The sequence below is a fragment of the Entelurus aequoreus genome, linkage group LG04 (genome assembly GCF_033978785.1).
Source record: "Entelurus aequoreus isolate RoL-2023_Sb linkage group LG04, RoL_Eaeq_v1.1, whole genome shotgun sequence".
Taxonomy (NCBI): Eukaryota; Metazoa; Chordata; class Actinopteri; order Syngnathiformes; family Syngnathidae; genus Entelurus; species Entelurus aequoreus.
In genome coordinates, this window is record NC_084734.1 from 47111675 (window position 1) to 47129180 (window position 17506).

General features: G+C 43.8%; 1 protein-coding gene across 2 annotated transcripts in view; it reads right to left on the bottom strand.

Moving 5' to 3' along the window:
- The window catches only part of LOC133648689 (MAM domain-containing glycosylphosphatidylinositol anchor protein 2-like), a 562410-nt gene that overhangs the window by 368249 nt on the left and 176655 nt on the right, over positions 1–17506 (bottom strand). For both annotated transcript variants that reach the window (XM_062045021.1, XM_062045020.1), the window contains exon 2: positions 11624–11763. In XM_062045021.1, coding sequence (XP_061901005.1) covers positions 11624–11763 — 140 coding nt within the window. The remainder of the gene's footprint in view (positions 1–11623; positions 11764–17506) is intronic.

The following is a 17506-nucleotide window of genomic DNA, read 5'->3' on the forward strand; positions in this document are numbered from 1 at the left end:
GCTATTGTATCCTCCTATGGTTTGTGGTGAAGCCTGTTTCGCTATTCCTCGTCCTGCAGGGATGATACTTGTAAGAAACTTACTTTATTTGTCGCCATGGAGGCGAAGATAGTGATTTAGAAGTAACTAAAACACTGCAGACTGCAGATGGACGTTAGCCGCTAGCTAGCTAGCCATGTCTTAAAGCACTTCTTGCTGAGTGGCTTTTCAGTGTTATAACTTCACCTTTATCGTTAGTTTTTAAGCCAAAATGCGTCCATTCTCCCTTTTCTGTCCACACACTGTGTATGCTTTTAGTACTCCGGGATTGTGCGCTGCCGAACATGCTCCTTTGCTCGTAAAACTATCAATGTCACGACGCCGTCATGCCCGTTAACAAAAAAGAAAAAGGGAACCGGTACTTTTTAAAGGCGATATAGTACCGTTTATGATTCATTAGTATTGCGGTACTTTAATAGTACCGGTATACCGTACAACCCTAATTCAAAGCAGGTACCATCATTACACACAGGCTCGACTTGCGTTCTGTTGTGTGTTTCACTTAAACCATCCCCCGTAACCTGTGTTAACTACAATAATGTACATTTCACTTGGTTTAGAATAATGCAGAACATTGCTTAAATTAATTTAAATGGGCGACACTGTTTTACAATACATTTTATCAATGTAGAAGCTGCATCAAAAATCACATATCCAGAAGTAACACTGTATATAGTGTTTAGAAAACAACAAAGAAGAACTATTATGTGACAGAGCTAGGATCAAACAAGGTTCGGCTTCTTCCTACTTGCACAATTTTTTAAGTAAAACTTAGGATCTGAATCAAATTGAAGGATTGAAAAAGTATTTGTGTGCAAGCTTTCACTCTGGCAGACTAGAAAGGCTGATAAAAGAAGCATTCATACTTTCACACGTCTGCTCTCTGTCCTCCTGCATGGTCCGACATGAAAGAGTCCCCCCGATGATGAAGCCATCTGCCGCCGTGTCCTCGCCCTGGCCTTCATCCATTATGTCCACACTCCTGTTTGAGTAGCAGCAGCTCTTAGCGTCTGCGCCACACACTGCAAACACCTTTTTTTCAGCATTTTTTTTCCTCTTTAAATTATTCTCCAGCCAGTTTCAACTGAGGACGCCACGGGTCAGCAAGTACAAATAGGCTGACCTCAGACTGGGGAGATTTGACTGTTGAGTGTTGAGTTCGTAATGTGTTTTGTACTCTCCCGTGACGCTCAGCCTTCTGAGCTGCCGGTGTCAGCCGATGGTCTTTTATTTCAACATAATTCAATATTTTCCTTTTTCTTGCTCTCTTCACAGTTTGCCTTGTAAGCATCCTCAAAGGACTGACTTGTACACTTTTCTCTTAACCTGCAGTCACCATGGCCTTGTTTACACTGGACATCAAATCAGATTATTTTGCCCTCAAGTGACACAGATCGGATATTTTTTTTCCAGTCTAAACGCTCCAAAGGGCTTCAAATCTCAAATCCAAGGTTTCTCATTGTCATCCCATTGGGTTGAGTTTTTTCTTGCCCTGATGTGGGATCTGAGCCGAGGATGTTGTTGTGGCTTGTGCAGCCCTTTGAGACGCTTGTGATTTAGGGCTTTATAAATAAACTTCGATTTATTGATGATTGAATTGAAAATCAAAAAAGGGAATCAAAACGAGTAGAAAACTATTTTCTTTATTGTCCGTTCAATGTTCGGACATACTGTTTGGGAAGCGTCTCTTTTCCGTATCCTCGAATTTGAGTGTTCCGGAACGACAACAACAGAACAAAAAGATGAAGAATGATGTTGTCAAAACAAGTTTGTTGCGGTCAGGAGTTCCCTTTAATTCTTTTATGTCCAGAAACATGGAAAGTTACGCATATTATTGGTTCTGTTTTGTTGTTGTTCCGAGTGACTTGTTGTTCCGGACAACTTCCTTTTTGTGTTTACTTTATCGAATTATATTACAAAGCAAAGAAGAAAGCGTACATAAACCTCTTCACGCTGCATTTGTGCACTCCAACCTGATTAGCAACAACTCTGTATTCTGCACAACTGGCAAGCTTGTCCGGAACAATAGCAACCCTCATCTGGAACACCATTGCTGGGGCAAAGAAAAGTATTTTCCTTCGGATTCAAAACTACTTCCATCAATCCACAGAGCCTTATGAATTAACTCCTAGACATTCGAAAGTCTTGTTTCAATGATTCTCCATACGAAAATTCCTTCGAAACAACACTTTACAGCCAGTCTTTGCTTTGGACCTGCATCCACTCCGAGACCCTCTTGGTAGTAGCGTCATGTTTGTAGCGCAATCTAAGATCATTTCTTGATGCTGTGTGTTTTTTAACATCAGCATAGCCATGAGAGACGTAATATTTATAATCTGTGCCAATATTACAACGGATGTCACTTACAACCAGAGCTGCGCTGTTGACATGTAAGGAGCCATAATGATGCCTTGTTTTGGTGTAATGTCATAGGTCAATTGGAAAAACAATACATTAATCCACACTAAAAGGTAATAAGCGTCCCCCAGTGTACAGGAGGCACACGTCGTATGACCAATAGTCGCATTAGAGAGTGTCCATGGACACTGGGAGTTCACATGTCGCTCTGACAATACAACTAACCAAACTATAGGAGAAACTGTAGCTTTAGACCTCTGGCCTGTTTTCTCCTTTGTGGTTTCTATTCAACGCTCGAGCGGCACAAGTCTTAGCCAAGTCATATTTTAAGACACTAGAAACTAGTTGTGTTCCGATACAACTTTTTAACTTGCAATACGATACCGATAATGAAGCCATGAGTATTGGCCAATAGCGTATTAATCCAACACAATGTAGTGTGGAATGTTAGAAAATGTTTGATCAAATGAAATTAGTCAAGAAGACAACCATGGTAGATATGAAAAAAACTAACCTTATTGTTATGTATCAGAGAAGGGAAGGAGGCGACAACCAGGGCAGGACTGCGGTTTTCAAGGTTTATTTTAAACCTTTGATGAATACGTGGCGTGTGTATGCTACTCAAAGTGAATGAGTGTTGACTATGTGTAATATTAATAATGTAAATGTTACCATGAGTTGTTGTCAGCAAATGTTGGTTGTATCTTTCGTCGTTATCCAAAGGGGCAAGGCGCAGAGGCAGTTCATGGACAGGCAAGAGGTCGTGGGCAAGAGCAGGGCAGCGTGGTCTGGTTCCGAGCAGGGAGGTCGTGGATCGGGGAGAGCAGTCAGGAATCCGGATGGGTATCGAGTGACAAGGCACGATCACGGAGGACAGGGGAGTCATGGAAGGTTAGCGACATTCTGGCAAAGGTTCCTCGGGTCCGCTGGTCTTTATGCCGCTCCCCCTCGTCAAGTCCAGGTGCGTTGATCATTGATTGCTTGCAGGCTTGTTGCTGTGTGGGCGTGTTGTGCTCAGCACGAGCAGAGGCGTGTCTGAGCATGCTGCCAGCAGAGGGGTTAGCAGAGGTGCCTGCAGCTCCAGCTACAGAGGAAACGTGGGTTCGACTCCGCGTCATGACAGTACCCCCACCCTTTTGCGAGGCCCCCGACGAGCGCCGGGGAGCATCAGGATTGGCACGGTAGAAATCCTCTAGAAGTGAGGGATCGGCAAGGTAGGAGGCTGGCACCCAAGATCTGTCTTCAGGTCCATATCCCTCCCAGTCGACCAGATAAATGAGCCCCCTACCTTGTCGACGGACCCTGAGGATTTCCTTAACCGTCCAAACCTAATTGAAGCGGGAAAAATACTGCTACCACCTTGCCTGGCGATTGTTGATTCTTTTGGCAGCTCGGATGTGCAGAAGGTTGCTGTGGTCAGTCAGGATCTGGAACTGGTGTCTAGCCCCTTCCAGCCAGTGTCTCCATTCCACCAGAGCCTCGTGGACCGCCAATAATTCTCTATTCCCAGCATCGTAGTTTTGTTCGGCCTGAGTCAGGCGTCTAGAAAAGAAGGCAACAGGATGAATTAATTTGTCATTCTTGGATCTTTGAGAGAGTATAGCCCCAATCCCTGAGTCCGAGGCGTCCACCTCCACCAAGAAGGCAGTGTCCAAGTCAGGGTGGACCAGAATGGGGGCCGAAACAAAACGCTCCTTTAATTCCTCGAAGGCCTTCCTAGCCAAAAGAGTCCATACAAAAGGCACGTTAGTAGACGTGAGAGAATGGAGCGGTGCCGCAACCCTACTGAAGTCCTGGATGAATCGTCGGTAGAAGCCGGCGAAGCCGAGGAACCTCCGAAGTTCCGTCCTCGTGGTTGGTTGCGGCCACTTCACCACGGCCTCCACCTTCTTCGGGTCGGGTCTTATGTGACCCCTTTCGACCACAAATCCCAGGAACTCCACTGAAGAGGAGTGGAAGCAGCATTTTTCTGCCTTAACAAATAGGCAATTCTCCAAAAGACGTTGCAGGACACGTCGAACATGTTGCTGGTGATCAGAGAGGTTACGGGAGAAAATCAAAATATCGTCAAGGTACACAACCACGAATTGATCCAGCATGTCCCGGAGGATGTCGTTAACAAGTGTTTGAAAAACTGCAGGTGCGTTAGTAAGTCCAAAAGGCATTACCCGGTACTCGTAATGCCCCATATGGGTGTTGAAGGCCGTTTTCCACTCGTCTCCCTCTCTGATTCGTACCAGGTGATAGGCGTTACGAAGATCCAGTTTGGTGAAGATGGTTGCAGGTGCCAAGGACTCAAAAGAAGAGTTGAGTAGCGGAAGGGGGTACTTGTTTTTGATGGTAATGTTGTTAAGATGACGGTAATCAATGCAGGGTCGAAGGGACCCGTCCTTCTTGGCCACAAAAAAGAATCCCGCCGCCAGTGGAGACTTGGACGGGGTAATGATGCCCGAGGCAAGGCCCTCTGTAATGTACTTCCTCATTGCTTCCTTCTCTGGAAGAGACAAATTGTAAAGGCGGCTAGACGGCAGGGTTGCGTTAGGAAGTAGTTCAATGGCACAGTCGTAGGGTCTATGAGGGGGTAGTCCCAGAGCACGTACCTTGCTGAAGACCTCGGCTAGGTCATGGTAGAAAGCAGAAACCATTGATAGATCGGCCTGGGGAGTCGGGGTAGTGGAGTGGTGGACCGGAGGAGACGCTGACCCCAGACAATTGGCCATGCAGGGTGTGCTCCAGGCTAGGATTCTGCCGGAAGTCCAGGAAATATGGGGATTGTGGTGACGAAGCCAAGATCTTCCAAGCACAAGTGGGGCTACTGGAGCTTCCAGCACCCATAGGCTGATGGTCTCCTTGTGGTTACCAGAAATGGTCATGGAAAGGGGCTCTGTGCGGTACTTGATGGGGCCCAATGGCCGTCCATCCAGGGCCTGTGCTGACAGCGTTTTGTCCAGGGAGATCAGGGGAATGCCCATCTGCCGGGCGAATGTGTAGTCCAAAAGACTTTCGTCAGCTCCAGAGTCCACAAATGCCTGTACTTGAATGCTCCTCTTGTCCCAGGCCAGAATAGCGGGTAGCAGTATGTCGGGGTTTTCTTCATTACGGGGGAATAAAGTATGGCTCACCAGGACTGCCATAGATGTACTAGGGGAGCGGTCTGGTTCCACTTCTGCCTTGAAGGTAGGCAGAGTTTGGCTCCTAGAGGCAGCTCTCTGGTCTCGCTCTGCTGCTCGCTCACAAAGTCTTAGGTCAAATTGGAGGGCCAGTTCGATGAGATCTCTGCAGGACGTGGGTCTGTCCCTCAGTAGACCGTCCTTGATTTCCTCAGAAAGACCGCGACGGAATGCGCTTTGGAGCGCCCGGTCACCCCAACCGCTGTCTGCCGCCAAAGTCCGGAACTCTAAGGTGTAGGCTGCCACGGAGCGGGATCCCTGCGAGATGGAGTGCAGACGTCCGGCCGCGTCCCCCCCATCCTTGGGGTGATCAAAAACAGCCCGAAATTCAGCACCGAAGGCAGAATAGTCGGAGTTAAGCCCAATGGTCCTGTCGACTGCAGCTGTAGCCCACTTGAGAGCCGGACCGGAAAGTAAGGAAAAAATAAATGCTATTCTGGCGCCGTCGGAGGAATAACGGGAGGGCTGGTGACGGAAAATGAGGTCACATTGAACCAAAAACCCTCTACAAAGTTCAAAGTCCCCTTCAAAGGGTTTAGGGCTGGCAATTCTGGGCTCACGTGCAAAAATGCTGTTTTCGGGTCCAAGGACTGGAGAAGCACGAGGAGGTACCACCGGTCCAGGACTGGCCCCGGGGCACATGTTGTCCAGCCTGGAATATAGTCTGGTGAAGGCTCTCTCTAGATGTTCCTCAAGGGCAGTAAACCGAACCTGATGTTCGCTAACAACGGAGCTAAGGATAGCTAGGTCGGAAGATATGGCTATCTGGGTCTGGGGCTTGCCGTTGTCGCCTGGTTCCGACATGTTGTTGGCCAGAACGTACTGTTATGTATCAGAGAAGGGAAGGAGGGGACAACCAGGGCAGGACTGCGGTTTTCAAGGTTTATTTTAAACCTTTGATGAATACGTGGCGTGTGTATGCTACTCAAAGTGAATGAGTGTTGACTATGTGTAATAATAATAATGTAAATGTTACCATGAGTTGTTGTCAGCAAATGTTGGTTGTATCTTTCGTCGTTATCCAAAGGGGCAAGGCGAAGAGGCAGTTCATGGACAGGGAAGAGGTCGTGGGCAAGAGCAGGGTAGCGTGGTCTGGTTCCGAGCAGGGAGGTCGTGGATCAGGGAGAGCAGTCAGGAATCCGGATGGGTATTGAGTGACAAGGCACGATCATGGAGGACAGGGGAGTCATGGAAGGTTAGCGATGTTCTGGCAAAGGTTCCTCGGGTCCGCTGGTCTTTATGCCGCTCCCCCTCGTCAAGTCCAGGTGCGTTGATCATTGTTTGCTTGTAGGCTTGTTGCTGTATGGGCGTGTTGTGCTCAGCATGAGCAGAGGCATGTCTGAGCATGCTGCCAGCAGAGGGGTTAGCAGAGGTGCCTCCAGCTGCAGAGGAAACGTGGGTTCGACTCCGCATCATGACACTTATGACAGGCTTAACCTGTCTTTGCATTGAAGTGGAATGGTAATTAGTATTTGGGCACACCGAGTGGCCACAATAAATTAAGGTCATGATGCAGTAAGTTGAATCATTACTGAAGTCATGAATAATTACTGTCAGTAGGCGGGGCAAACACAAATCTAATCTGATTATATCTTTGGTCTACAGACTGAAACTTTGCATGTTTTTTGTCGGGAAAGGACAAGATACTCAAACTTTTTTTGGAGTTGGTGGTTGTTATTTTAGACTTGCTGACCCAGAGCACGTAGCAGTTATAGTAGAGGGATTTATTGAAGTTGTCAAAGTTATTTCCGCACTTTCAGACCAAAATATCCACCAGTACTCATCCACTTCTCTAATAGAAGTTCCACAGACAAGTGGAAATTCTGGGTAGACAATCAGGTGTTAGGATTCGCTAACTGACTTTGACTGTTGAGTTTGTGCGATAAAAAAAATTAATGAAGTACTGACACACAATTTCACAAAACAATTACATTATGAAACAATCCAATAAATTGTAAAATAATTATTCAAACCACATATATAGTAAATAATTAAACCGTGGAATAATCGATTGAACCATGAGATGATTAATTGAATCAGAAAATAATACCTAATTTCTGAAATAATTAATTCAGTCATGTTACAATAAAAATAAATAATTCAATTGTGACATAATCATTAGAATCTTGAATAAAGTATTAAATCATGTAAATAATTAAATATATCAGAAAATAAATCTAAATTTTGAAATAATTATTTAAATCATGCAATAATTAAATTATTAAATAATTAGATTATGAAATAATTAATTAAATCATGAAATAATTAAATCAGGAAATAATCAATTGAGTCATGAAAAAATCAATTAATTGTGAAAAAATCAAGTGAATCATTAAATAATAAAAACATTCAACAATGACTAAAACTTGAAATAATTAAATCATAAAATAATAACGTCATCTTAAAATAATTAATCAAATAATAAGTATATCATGAAATAATCTATCAAATTAGCAAATGATTAAATAAATCATGGAGTAACAAGAAAACATTATCAACAAATTAATGATATGATATTATACAAAGAGTAATTAATAAATATTTACATATTGAAGTAATTAAATAAATGATTCAATATTTGAATAAAGTTTGCAAAACGTCAAACCGTAAACTGGGAAGAACAAACAATATGTAAAGAAGCTCTAAATTCTAGATTAGTTCTGTGGAACGGCACCTCTGTGCTAAATTGGCTTAAAAGTTGAATCCTTTTAAATACCAATGCTGCAGGTTGAGTTGTGCACCTGCATGCCAATGATGAAAGCTTAACAAGTGTAACATTTGAAGAATAAAAGTGCAACACAAAGTTGTTGTTTTAGAGTGTGCTTCTTAAAAAACGGCATCAAATGACACAAAGTAACTGTTGTGAAATCAACTCACTCACACCAAAATGACAGCAAACTTCCATTTCGGGACAACATTTAAACTATGTCAACATTTGGTGGGACGAAGGAGTACTGGCAGGACGAAAACAAGCTAACCTTTTAAACAATATTAGCGTGTTGCTGCCAATTTGCCGACCAGCACAAATGACCTGCCTCAAAGCCAGTGACGTGCGGTCACTGGCGGGGCCTCACCTGCCATCATGGAAAGAAAAAGAATGTAAAAAGAAACAAAATTAATTAAATTGTTATATGTATTCAGTGATTATACTATAAAGTTATTTTCCATTTAACTTCACCAGTTTTAGATTATTTTTATTGAAAATCGCTGAATTTTCACATTTGCCGTTCAAATACTGAGAAGAGACGGTGCGGTGATCAGCAGCCAGTTGAGGCACATCACTGCGTTGTGCCTCAACATGGATTGCGGACTCGGCTAACTGCTGGCCTGCTGTGCTGTGAGACCGTATTGCTATATGAACTATATTATACATTTCCATAGTTTAGTTAGCTGAGGTATATAATGTACGGTGTATTTTGTCAACAACTGTATGTGTGTAAAGTATTTCTTGTGCTGAGCGGTCATAAAACTGCTGCGAAGACGCACTGTGGGAGGCTCGCAGTAATCCCGCCTCCTTGTGCTGGTTAATGCACCCCGCCGCAGAATGCACCCCGGGCCCCGACGGGAGCGCCACACCAACCAAAGCCCACACCCAAAACCCTCCACGTGAAAGACCGAATCCACCCAAAAAAAGTCACTTAACAAGAAGCCAAAAAGTGCAAAAACAACAATGCTCGCGCCGGAGGAGCCGTGAACAGGGACACAACATTAGGTACACCTGCAGACTGCAGCACGGATTTCATATTTCATTCATTCACAACTCCTCCAACACGAACACCACTGTTCCCGCACTTATAAGTAAAGGTAAGACCATAATAACGTTTTTTTTTTTTTAAATGTGCTTTTTTGTGTGCTACAGTTTGTATGTGTAAAGTTAAAGTTAAGTTAAAGTACCAATGATTGTCACACACACACTAGGTGTGGTGAAATTTGTCCTCTGCATTTGACCCATCCTTTGATCACCCCCTGGGAGGTGAGGGGAGCAGTGGGCAGCAGCGGTGCCGCGCCCGGGAATAATTTTTGGTGATTTAACCCCCAATACCAACCCTTGATGCTGAGTGCCAAGCAGGGAAGAATGCTGGTATGAGCTTTTAAACATAACCCGTTAACTGCTGCCAATCAAATGGTGAATAAGATACTCTTTAGGGTTCATATGTTTGTAAATCTGACTGTGATGAAGTCAGTGCCTCACTAGTCATGAACATCACCGCACGTCACTGCTCAAAGCCATACAGGAACGAGTTAGTTTGCATTCATTGACATAACTTCTGTGATCAACACACTGCAGTCTTCTGGAAAGTTCACCAAGGACGACAAAGAACATATTGATTTGTTATACTTCAGTTGAAAAGGTGAGAACACGTTTCTGTCCTTAGGTTACAACCTTGCTCCTAATTTGACACCAGGGAGGACATCCGCAGTTTAGTACTCTGGTCCAAACCAAACCTAAAAAAAGATACTTAGGGCATGATCTACTAAAGGTTTGTGGGTGGTAAAACATGTGGAAACTTGATAACGCTACTAAACTTGTGCACAAAGGACAGCGTCTCCAAAATGATCAAAATAGAGAGCACAATCCAGTCGGCAGTCTCACAGAATTGGGTGGTGTCATCTACGTATTTGAGGTCCTTGGGGTGTATTTACCAAGTGGTACCCCAGGGATCCGCTCACAGACTCTTGACGTCAAATAGTCGATGACACAATTAAAGAGTTCAGGAGCCGTGAAACAGCCCTGCCTTACCCCGCTGTAGTGAACCACTTAGAGTTTCTTTCAGCACCCTGGCACAGCTGCCTAAAGAGTGTGGTGATTTTGGTAGGGCTCCAATTGATTTCAGGTTGTTTCAGAGGATGAACTGATGTTAATTATACTTATATTGCTTTTTTCTCTATAGACTCTAATAGCTTTGCATAGTGAAACCCATTATCTTAATTTTTTATTATCCATTATCTTCTGCTCTTTTAAAGGATTTTTTTTTTTCATATAAGAGATACCTTATTATAATATATCTCCGATATGAAAAAAATTATTGCAACATGAATTTTCACAACATGGCAGTGCCTACCAGAGCGTACATTCAGAATGCTAAAAGTCAATTCTGTTTCAATATAGCCCAGAAAAGCCTATTATATTTGTGTGCTGCATGTCAATGACATGACAAAACGCTACAGGTTGGACCACATGATGCCATAAATGTGGAGGGAAATGAGTGTAAGCTGGTATACACGCAACAACCACATTAAATATGACGGTCTGCACCACTTTTGTACTTGTTATCTATCAATTGTACGTGCAGTCTTAGGAGATCGCACACAACATGCCCAATAATAGTACACACCATTTTATATATTTCACACTCTGTTTAGTACTTAGATCTTATTAGATCAGGTCCTTGGTGGGCACTGGGCACATCAATTGTATTAATAACAAGGTCAGTATTAGTTTCGGATTGATACTAGTGGGATGAGATCGTGATGTTTCCATATCTCTTTCATGTTTATTTTCACCCGTATACGTGTTATTGGTTGCTTTGTTTATATTTGTTCAATCAAAACTAAAACTTTAATTTTTTCATAAACAGCCAAGATGTTGCTTTCCACCAGTTTAAAAGGGAAACACACACAAATGCACAGCACCATTGACAATAGCAAAACATGGTATGGCACCTTTAATGTGTCCTCACTTGAGGATACCTAAAAATGTATGTCATCTAAAAAAATATTATAACAATTATTGTAAAAATATAAATTACTAAATTTAACAGATAAAACATTAAAAAAATGGTAATGAAAAACCCAATAAGAGTTAAAAATGATCAGTAAAAACCCTTTTTTTAAAATACACTCAGTCCTGAGGCTCTCTGGCAGGTGGAAGCCATATTGGCTAAATGTCGTGCGTCTTTCTTGTGCTACCTGGTAAAGATAACAGGCAGACAGAGCGCACCAGAGTTCCTTTTACTCAAACCAAACATGACATGTGTGAGCACCTTCCTTCACAATCCAAACGAGGAGGGTATACGATATTTTCATGCACCCCCCACCCCCCACAAGTTGCTCACCTGCGGCCGAGGATGCCCCGTCACCAGGCAGGTGAGTTCCAGGGTCTCACCCTCTCGGATGGTGTACACTCGCTCCGTGTGCCGCTCCTCCTCCACGTTGCAGGCATGCCCTGAATGGATGATGCGGACCGTAGGAGGCGCTGTGGAGGGATAAAAAGAGCGGAAATCAGCTTGATACTGGCAGGGATCTAGTGGGCGATACTGACCAAGGCTGCTGACTGACCAGACGTATTCAGAACAAAGTAAATATAATCAGACGTACTGAGTGGCCTCCAGTGCCCTGACGAGATTCAATTATGATTAGCTGGAAAACGTATCCTACAAATATCTAAGTGGAATATCTTCAATCTGTGCAATGAAGTAATTAAACTTTTTTTATTGGCTGTGATCCAGGGTCACACACCTTTTTACAACTATTTTCTCATCGGTGATCTGCTGACCCTAGCAAAAGGAAGCTTTTTAAACAGCCCCATGCTGGAAAAATCTGCATATTGTATATCTATCTGCACTCCACTGTCCATAAGCGCTTGTGAAATTGGATGGATACCAAATTCTCTATACACAGATCACTCGTTATCCGTAGGGCCCCATTATCTGTGGGGCAGCCCGGTTTTGCGTAAATAGTTGCATAAAAATTGTGAATTATTGAATGACAGGGCACTTTATATGAAATTGTACAGCAAATATATACCTTGCCACTTCCTGCATCGACACTGATAAAAACATCCTTTGTCTTCTGTGGAGCACAGCGTTAGTGCTCGGCTTGTAAGTAGTCAAACTGAGATTGGATCCGTGTCGGATATGTGTCATAAAGTTTTTCTAATTTATGTTTTACTTATGTTACATTTTATATTTTGCACTAAAAAATAATTATTAAACACTTTTTTTGTTCCAGGGAATTCGTTTTAGTACAACACATTCATCAAATGTCATTTGTGTCACAGTCTTTGTCTGTGTCTGTTTGTCTCTGTGTGTGTCTTTGGGAGAGTGGGCGTGTTTTGGGCGTAGGCGTGGCTCCAACTCTCAGCCTGACACAGCTGATCCCAGCAACCTAATCAATCACTCACCTGCCTGCCATCAACTCATCACCTGCAGCCTTCAAATGTTTGGACTTCACTCGGCGCGATCACCAGATCGTTTCACCTTTCAACATGTGGTAACGCTTCTCGCCCGTTTGTTCTTGAATTCTAGCACTTTTGGATATCTTGCGAATCTGCCATTTTTGTGTTTTTTGGCTCCTCATTCTACCCCTGTTTTTTCCCTCTGCCTTCAGTTCCCTACCTGCCGTGTGTGCCTGCTCAGCCTGCTAGCCTCAGCCTGCTAGCCTCAGCCTGCTAGCCACAGCCTGCTAGCCTCAGTGTGCGCGCCAAGCCAAGGACTACGAGCTCCCTCCTTTCCCTCTGGTTTTATTAATAATAACCCTTGAACTTTAATTCTGCTTGTCTTTTCTGCATTTGGGTCCACCAGTTTTACCAACGTGACAATTTGAGTTTGATTAAAAAAATAGAAAAATTGTTTCACGTCAATAAAAAAGTGAGACATTTTTCTGTCACAGAAGGGGCCCTCAAAATAAAATTCTGCTTAGGGCCTCAATTTGGCCAGGAAGAAGCCATGTAATTTTCTACTTATAGGTACTGACCCGGCAGCACGGTGGCAGAGGGGTTAGTGCGTCTGCCTCACAATACGAAGGTCCTGAGTAGTCGTGAGTTCAATCCCGGCCTCGGGATCTTTCTGTGTGGAGTTTGCATGTTCTCCCCGTGACTGCGTGGGTTCCCTCCGGGTACTCCGGCTTCCTCCCACCTCCAAAGACATGCACCTGGGAATAGGTTGATTGGCAACACTAAATTGGCCCTAGTGTGTGAATGTTGTCTGTCTATCTGTGTTGGCCCTGTGATGAGGTGGCGACTTGTCCAGGGTGTACCCCGCCTTCCGCCCGATTGTAGCTGAGATAGGCTCCAGCACCCCCCGCGACCCCGAAGGGAATAAGCGGTAGAAAATGGATGGATGAAGGTACTGACCAAAATCTTTCAGTACGAGCTTTGTTGCACGAGACGTCAGAGTGGGATAAAATATCAATATGGCAATGCATCACGATACTTTTTCTAATCATATAAAATACATTTTTTAATGTCTTAATATTGATTTTTTTTTAAATATATATTTCTTTGTGGGCCGTTTCAGCCCAAAAATATCAGTTTTTCAGCTGTGGCCCGCATGGGCCGCTGCGGTACCGTGTTGTAATACACTTTTCAACCACTTGGGGGCAGTAATACTTCAGTCAGTTGACTGAGTGACGCATGACAAACGCAAACAAGAAGTCTGGAGCAAAACTCATGGAGAAGTTTCTCAAAAGCAAAATTATGACTAAAGTGGTGAAGCTGCATTTATTGACAGTTTGTTGAAGAAGTGTATGTATTATCTCTTTATTATTTAATATGAATTCAGTTTGAATTGATTTAATTTAGAAATGCAATTAAGTAATTTTGATATTATGTATGGTAATCCCATTTCCCACTTTGCCTCACAAGTCACGTCTCGAGCTATTAGCCGATGCAACTCAACCGCGGCGGAGCCTGATGACGTCAAGCCACCTGCAGCAAGGGTTTGTCCGAGGACACTCGCAGGGAATCGGGAGCGGCCACCACACAGAGTCATCCATCCATTTTGTACCTCTTGTCCCGTTCGGGGTTGCGGGGGATGCTGGAGCCTACCTCAGCTGCATTCGGGCAGAAGGCGGGGTACACCCTGGACAAGTCGCCACCTCATCGCAGGGCCAACACAGATAGACAGACAACATCCACACCCACATCCACACACTTGGGCCAACCCAGTGTTGCCAATCAACCTATCCCCAGGTGCATTTGGGTGTGAGAGGTGGGAGGAAGCCGGAGTACCCAGAGGGAACCCACGCAGTCACGGGGAGAACATGCAAACTCCACACAGAACACATTGAACCCAGGACCTTTTGTATTGTAAGGCACACGCACTAACCCCTGTTCCACCGTGCTGCCCCCACACAGTGTCATGCTCTGCATAAACACTTTTTCTCTGGCAAAAGCAGCAAGGCAGCCTCAACCAAGTGGTACACAATTAAGAATAGCAGACTATATGGACATTCTTTCTTTTGCTAAAGCAACTCAGTATAACATGGTTCAAGCACCGCCTCCTAAGAAACAAGCTTCGCAGACCTCACCCACTCTCCAGTTTTCTAAGGCTCTGGCACCATCTGTTGCTGCACCGTGCAAAATTAAGGTTGTGGTGCCACCAATTCCTGCTCCACGCTTGATCAAGCATACTGTAGTTCCAGTCTCTATTCCACGCATGCTCACGCCTCAGAAGATCCCCACGTGAACACTGTGGGGATCCTGCACGGGTGGGACCGCACTCACCGCCAGCTCTTCCAGTGGATCTGCCTCAGACGCCACCAGCTCGTCCAGTGGGTCCGCCGCAGACGCCACCTCCTGCTCAACCTCCAGCTTGCCTACCACAGAAGCACTCGCCTTGCTTTGGAAGCGCCCACCTGGCGTCCGCACTACTCCTCGTCAGCCGCCAAGATGGCCATTCCGTGGACGTTCTATGGACGCCTCACGCGCGATCAGCAGCCATGGGCGTGGACAACAATGGCTCCTGAGGTTCTGTTCTCGCTCACGTTTGCCTCCTCATCGGCCACTGATGTGGCCAGCTAATAGAAGATCCAAGCAGAGCTGTCTGTTGCTGCTGGGACAGCGACCATGTGCCTCTTGTTTTCTTTCTCGCCTGGCGAATGGAACGTCGCCACCATCTGACTCGTCCCCTCAAGTGGCGACCCGCCGCCAACTCCTCCCTCCGCTCTCCCGTTACTTTGGACTTACATTTACACGCTCAAAGGAGGGCTTTAAAAAATTGGTACCGTTAAGTACAGCTATGATTCAGATGGGAACTGTATAATCTGTAATTGCGTTTTATTGTAGGGCTGAGCACATTTTGAACTGAAAAATATAGATCTCATTCCAGTAGTATCATTCTAAATGATGTATGGCTCGATATATCTACATTAGTACACTGAAGTTAAAAATCCAAAAAAGTTATTGTTTGCTTCTGGTATCATTTTTCTGTATATTAATCCAAAGTGTTTTTATTGTCTTTGTATTTAATAAAGTCATTCTAGCATGGCCTTTATAGACCTTGCTCTCTGCCTCCAAACTAACGAGCATAACGACCCTCCTTGCCTCACAAACAAAGTGTAGGAGGACGGCATGCAGGCCTCCCCTTCCGCTAACGGCTGCTTGATAATGACAACATACTGTAAGCAGTAAGTCAGTGCGCCATAATGACGTACTGAAGACCTCCACCAAAACCAAACATGTCCTAAAATACTTCCACTCCAGTCCTAAGGATGGCGATATTGTCAATTTTGAAGGCAATGTCTCACACACACACACACACAAAGTGTTTTTAATGTTCTTATTTATTTATATATTTATTTTTTTTATTTCAAGTTAACTTTAGTTTACCGCATTTTCCGGACCATAAGGCGCACCGGATTATAAGGCGCATTAAATGGGTCATATTATTATTATTTTCTAAATGTAAAACACTTCCTTGTGGTCTACATAACATGTAATGGTGGTTATTTGGTCAAAATGTTGCATAGATTGTTTTATAGATCATCTTCAAGCCGCTTTCTGACAGTCGCTTCCGGATGCGCCGTTTTGTGGGCGGTCTTATTTACATGGCTCACATTTGGCAGCGTCTTCTCCCCGTCATCTTTGTTTTAGCGGTGTAGTGTGCAAGGACGGGAGTGGAAGAACTGTCAAAAGATGGAGCTAACTGTTTTAATGACATTCAGATTTTATTTAAATCAATAATGGAGTAGAATCACACAGGAAATGTGTCCAGTGAAAAAACGTCTGACCGGAACTCTAATAACTAAAGTTCCTTGGGTGAATAATGTAAACTCACTACACCGGTATGTTTTAGCGCTTTCATGGCGCTAAAGTAAGAACTTTACACTACTTTATATTAGAAATGGCAACAGCGGAGGATGAATGTCAAATAACAAGAAGATAGAGAAAAAGAAGAAAATTATCAACTAAGGAGTCGGTGCAGACGTGCGCAAATTTTCAGGATTTATGCAGATCCCAAATACAGATCAGCAAGTACCAGAAGGTAAGAAAAGTTCCTCTTGCATAATATTGCGAAACAAAGCGGCAGATAATATGTCTTACCTTATACACACATCGTAATAAGACTCGTATGTTTGACGCGCCAAAAATCCTTCAAGCGGTGCGGCTTCATAGCTTACCAAAGTCCTACTAAAACATTTTGATAGATTTTTGAGCGCCGTGTGTAATGTTCTATATTTTCAATGGAACATTTAAAATGTTGGTGTTGTTTATCTGAGACCCATCATAGTGCAGTCTACACATATGTCTTATGTTTGACTTCCATCTACTGGTCACATTTATCATTACACCATGTACCAAATAAAATAGCTTCGAGGTGGGTATGCTCAACCAAAATTATTCCTTACATTAGGCGCACTGGGTTATAAGGCGCACTGTCGAGTTTTGAGGGGGAAAAAATTATTTTAAGTGCGCATTATAGTCCGGAAAATACGGTAATTTGAAGTTGAGTCTTTTTTTCACTTCACAATATGCACAATAAAATAGAAATATGTAAATAATAAATATACGTGCCCTCTCATTGGCTTGCAACAACTTCTGGGTTTACTCTGCCTCTTGCCCGAAGTCACTTAAGTCAGGCTTGAGCTTTCCCGTCACCCTAATCAGGAAAAGTGTTATAGCTTATCCAATATATTGTACATAGATACAGTACATGGATGAAATGGAAAATATATCAGGTGGTGTATCAGATTATAATATCTGAGTGATGGGGCAGGGC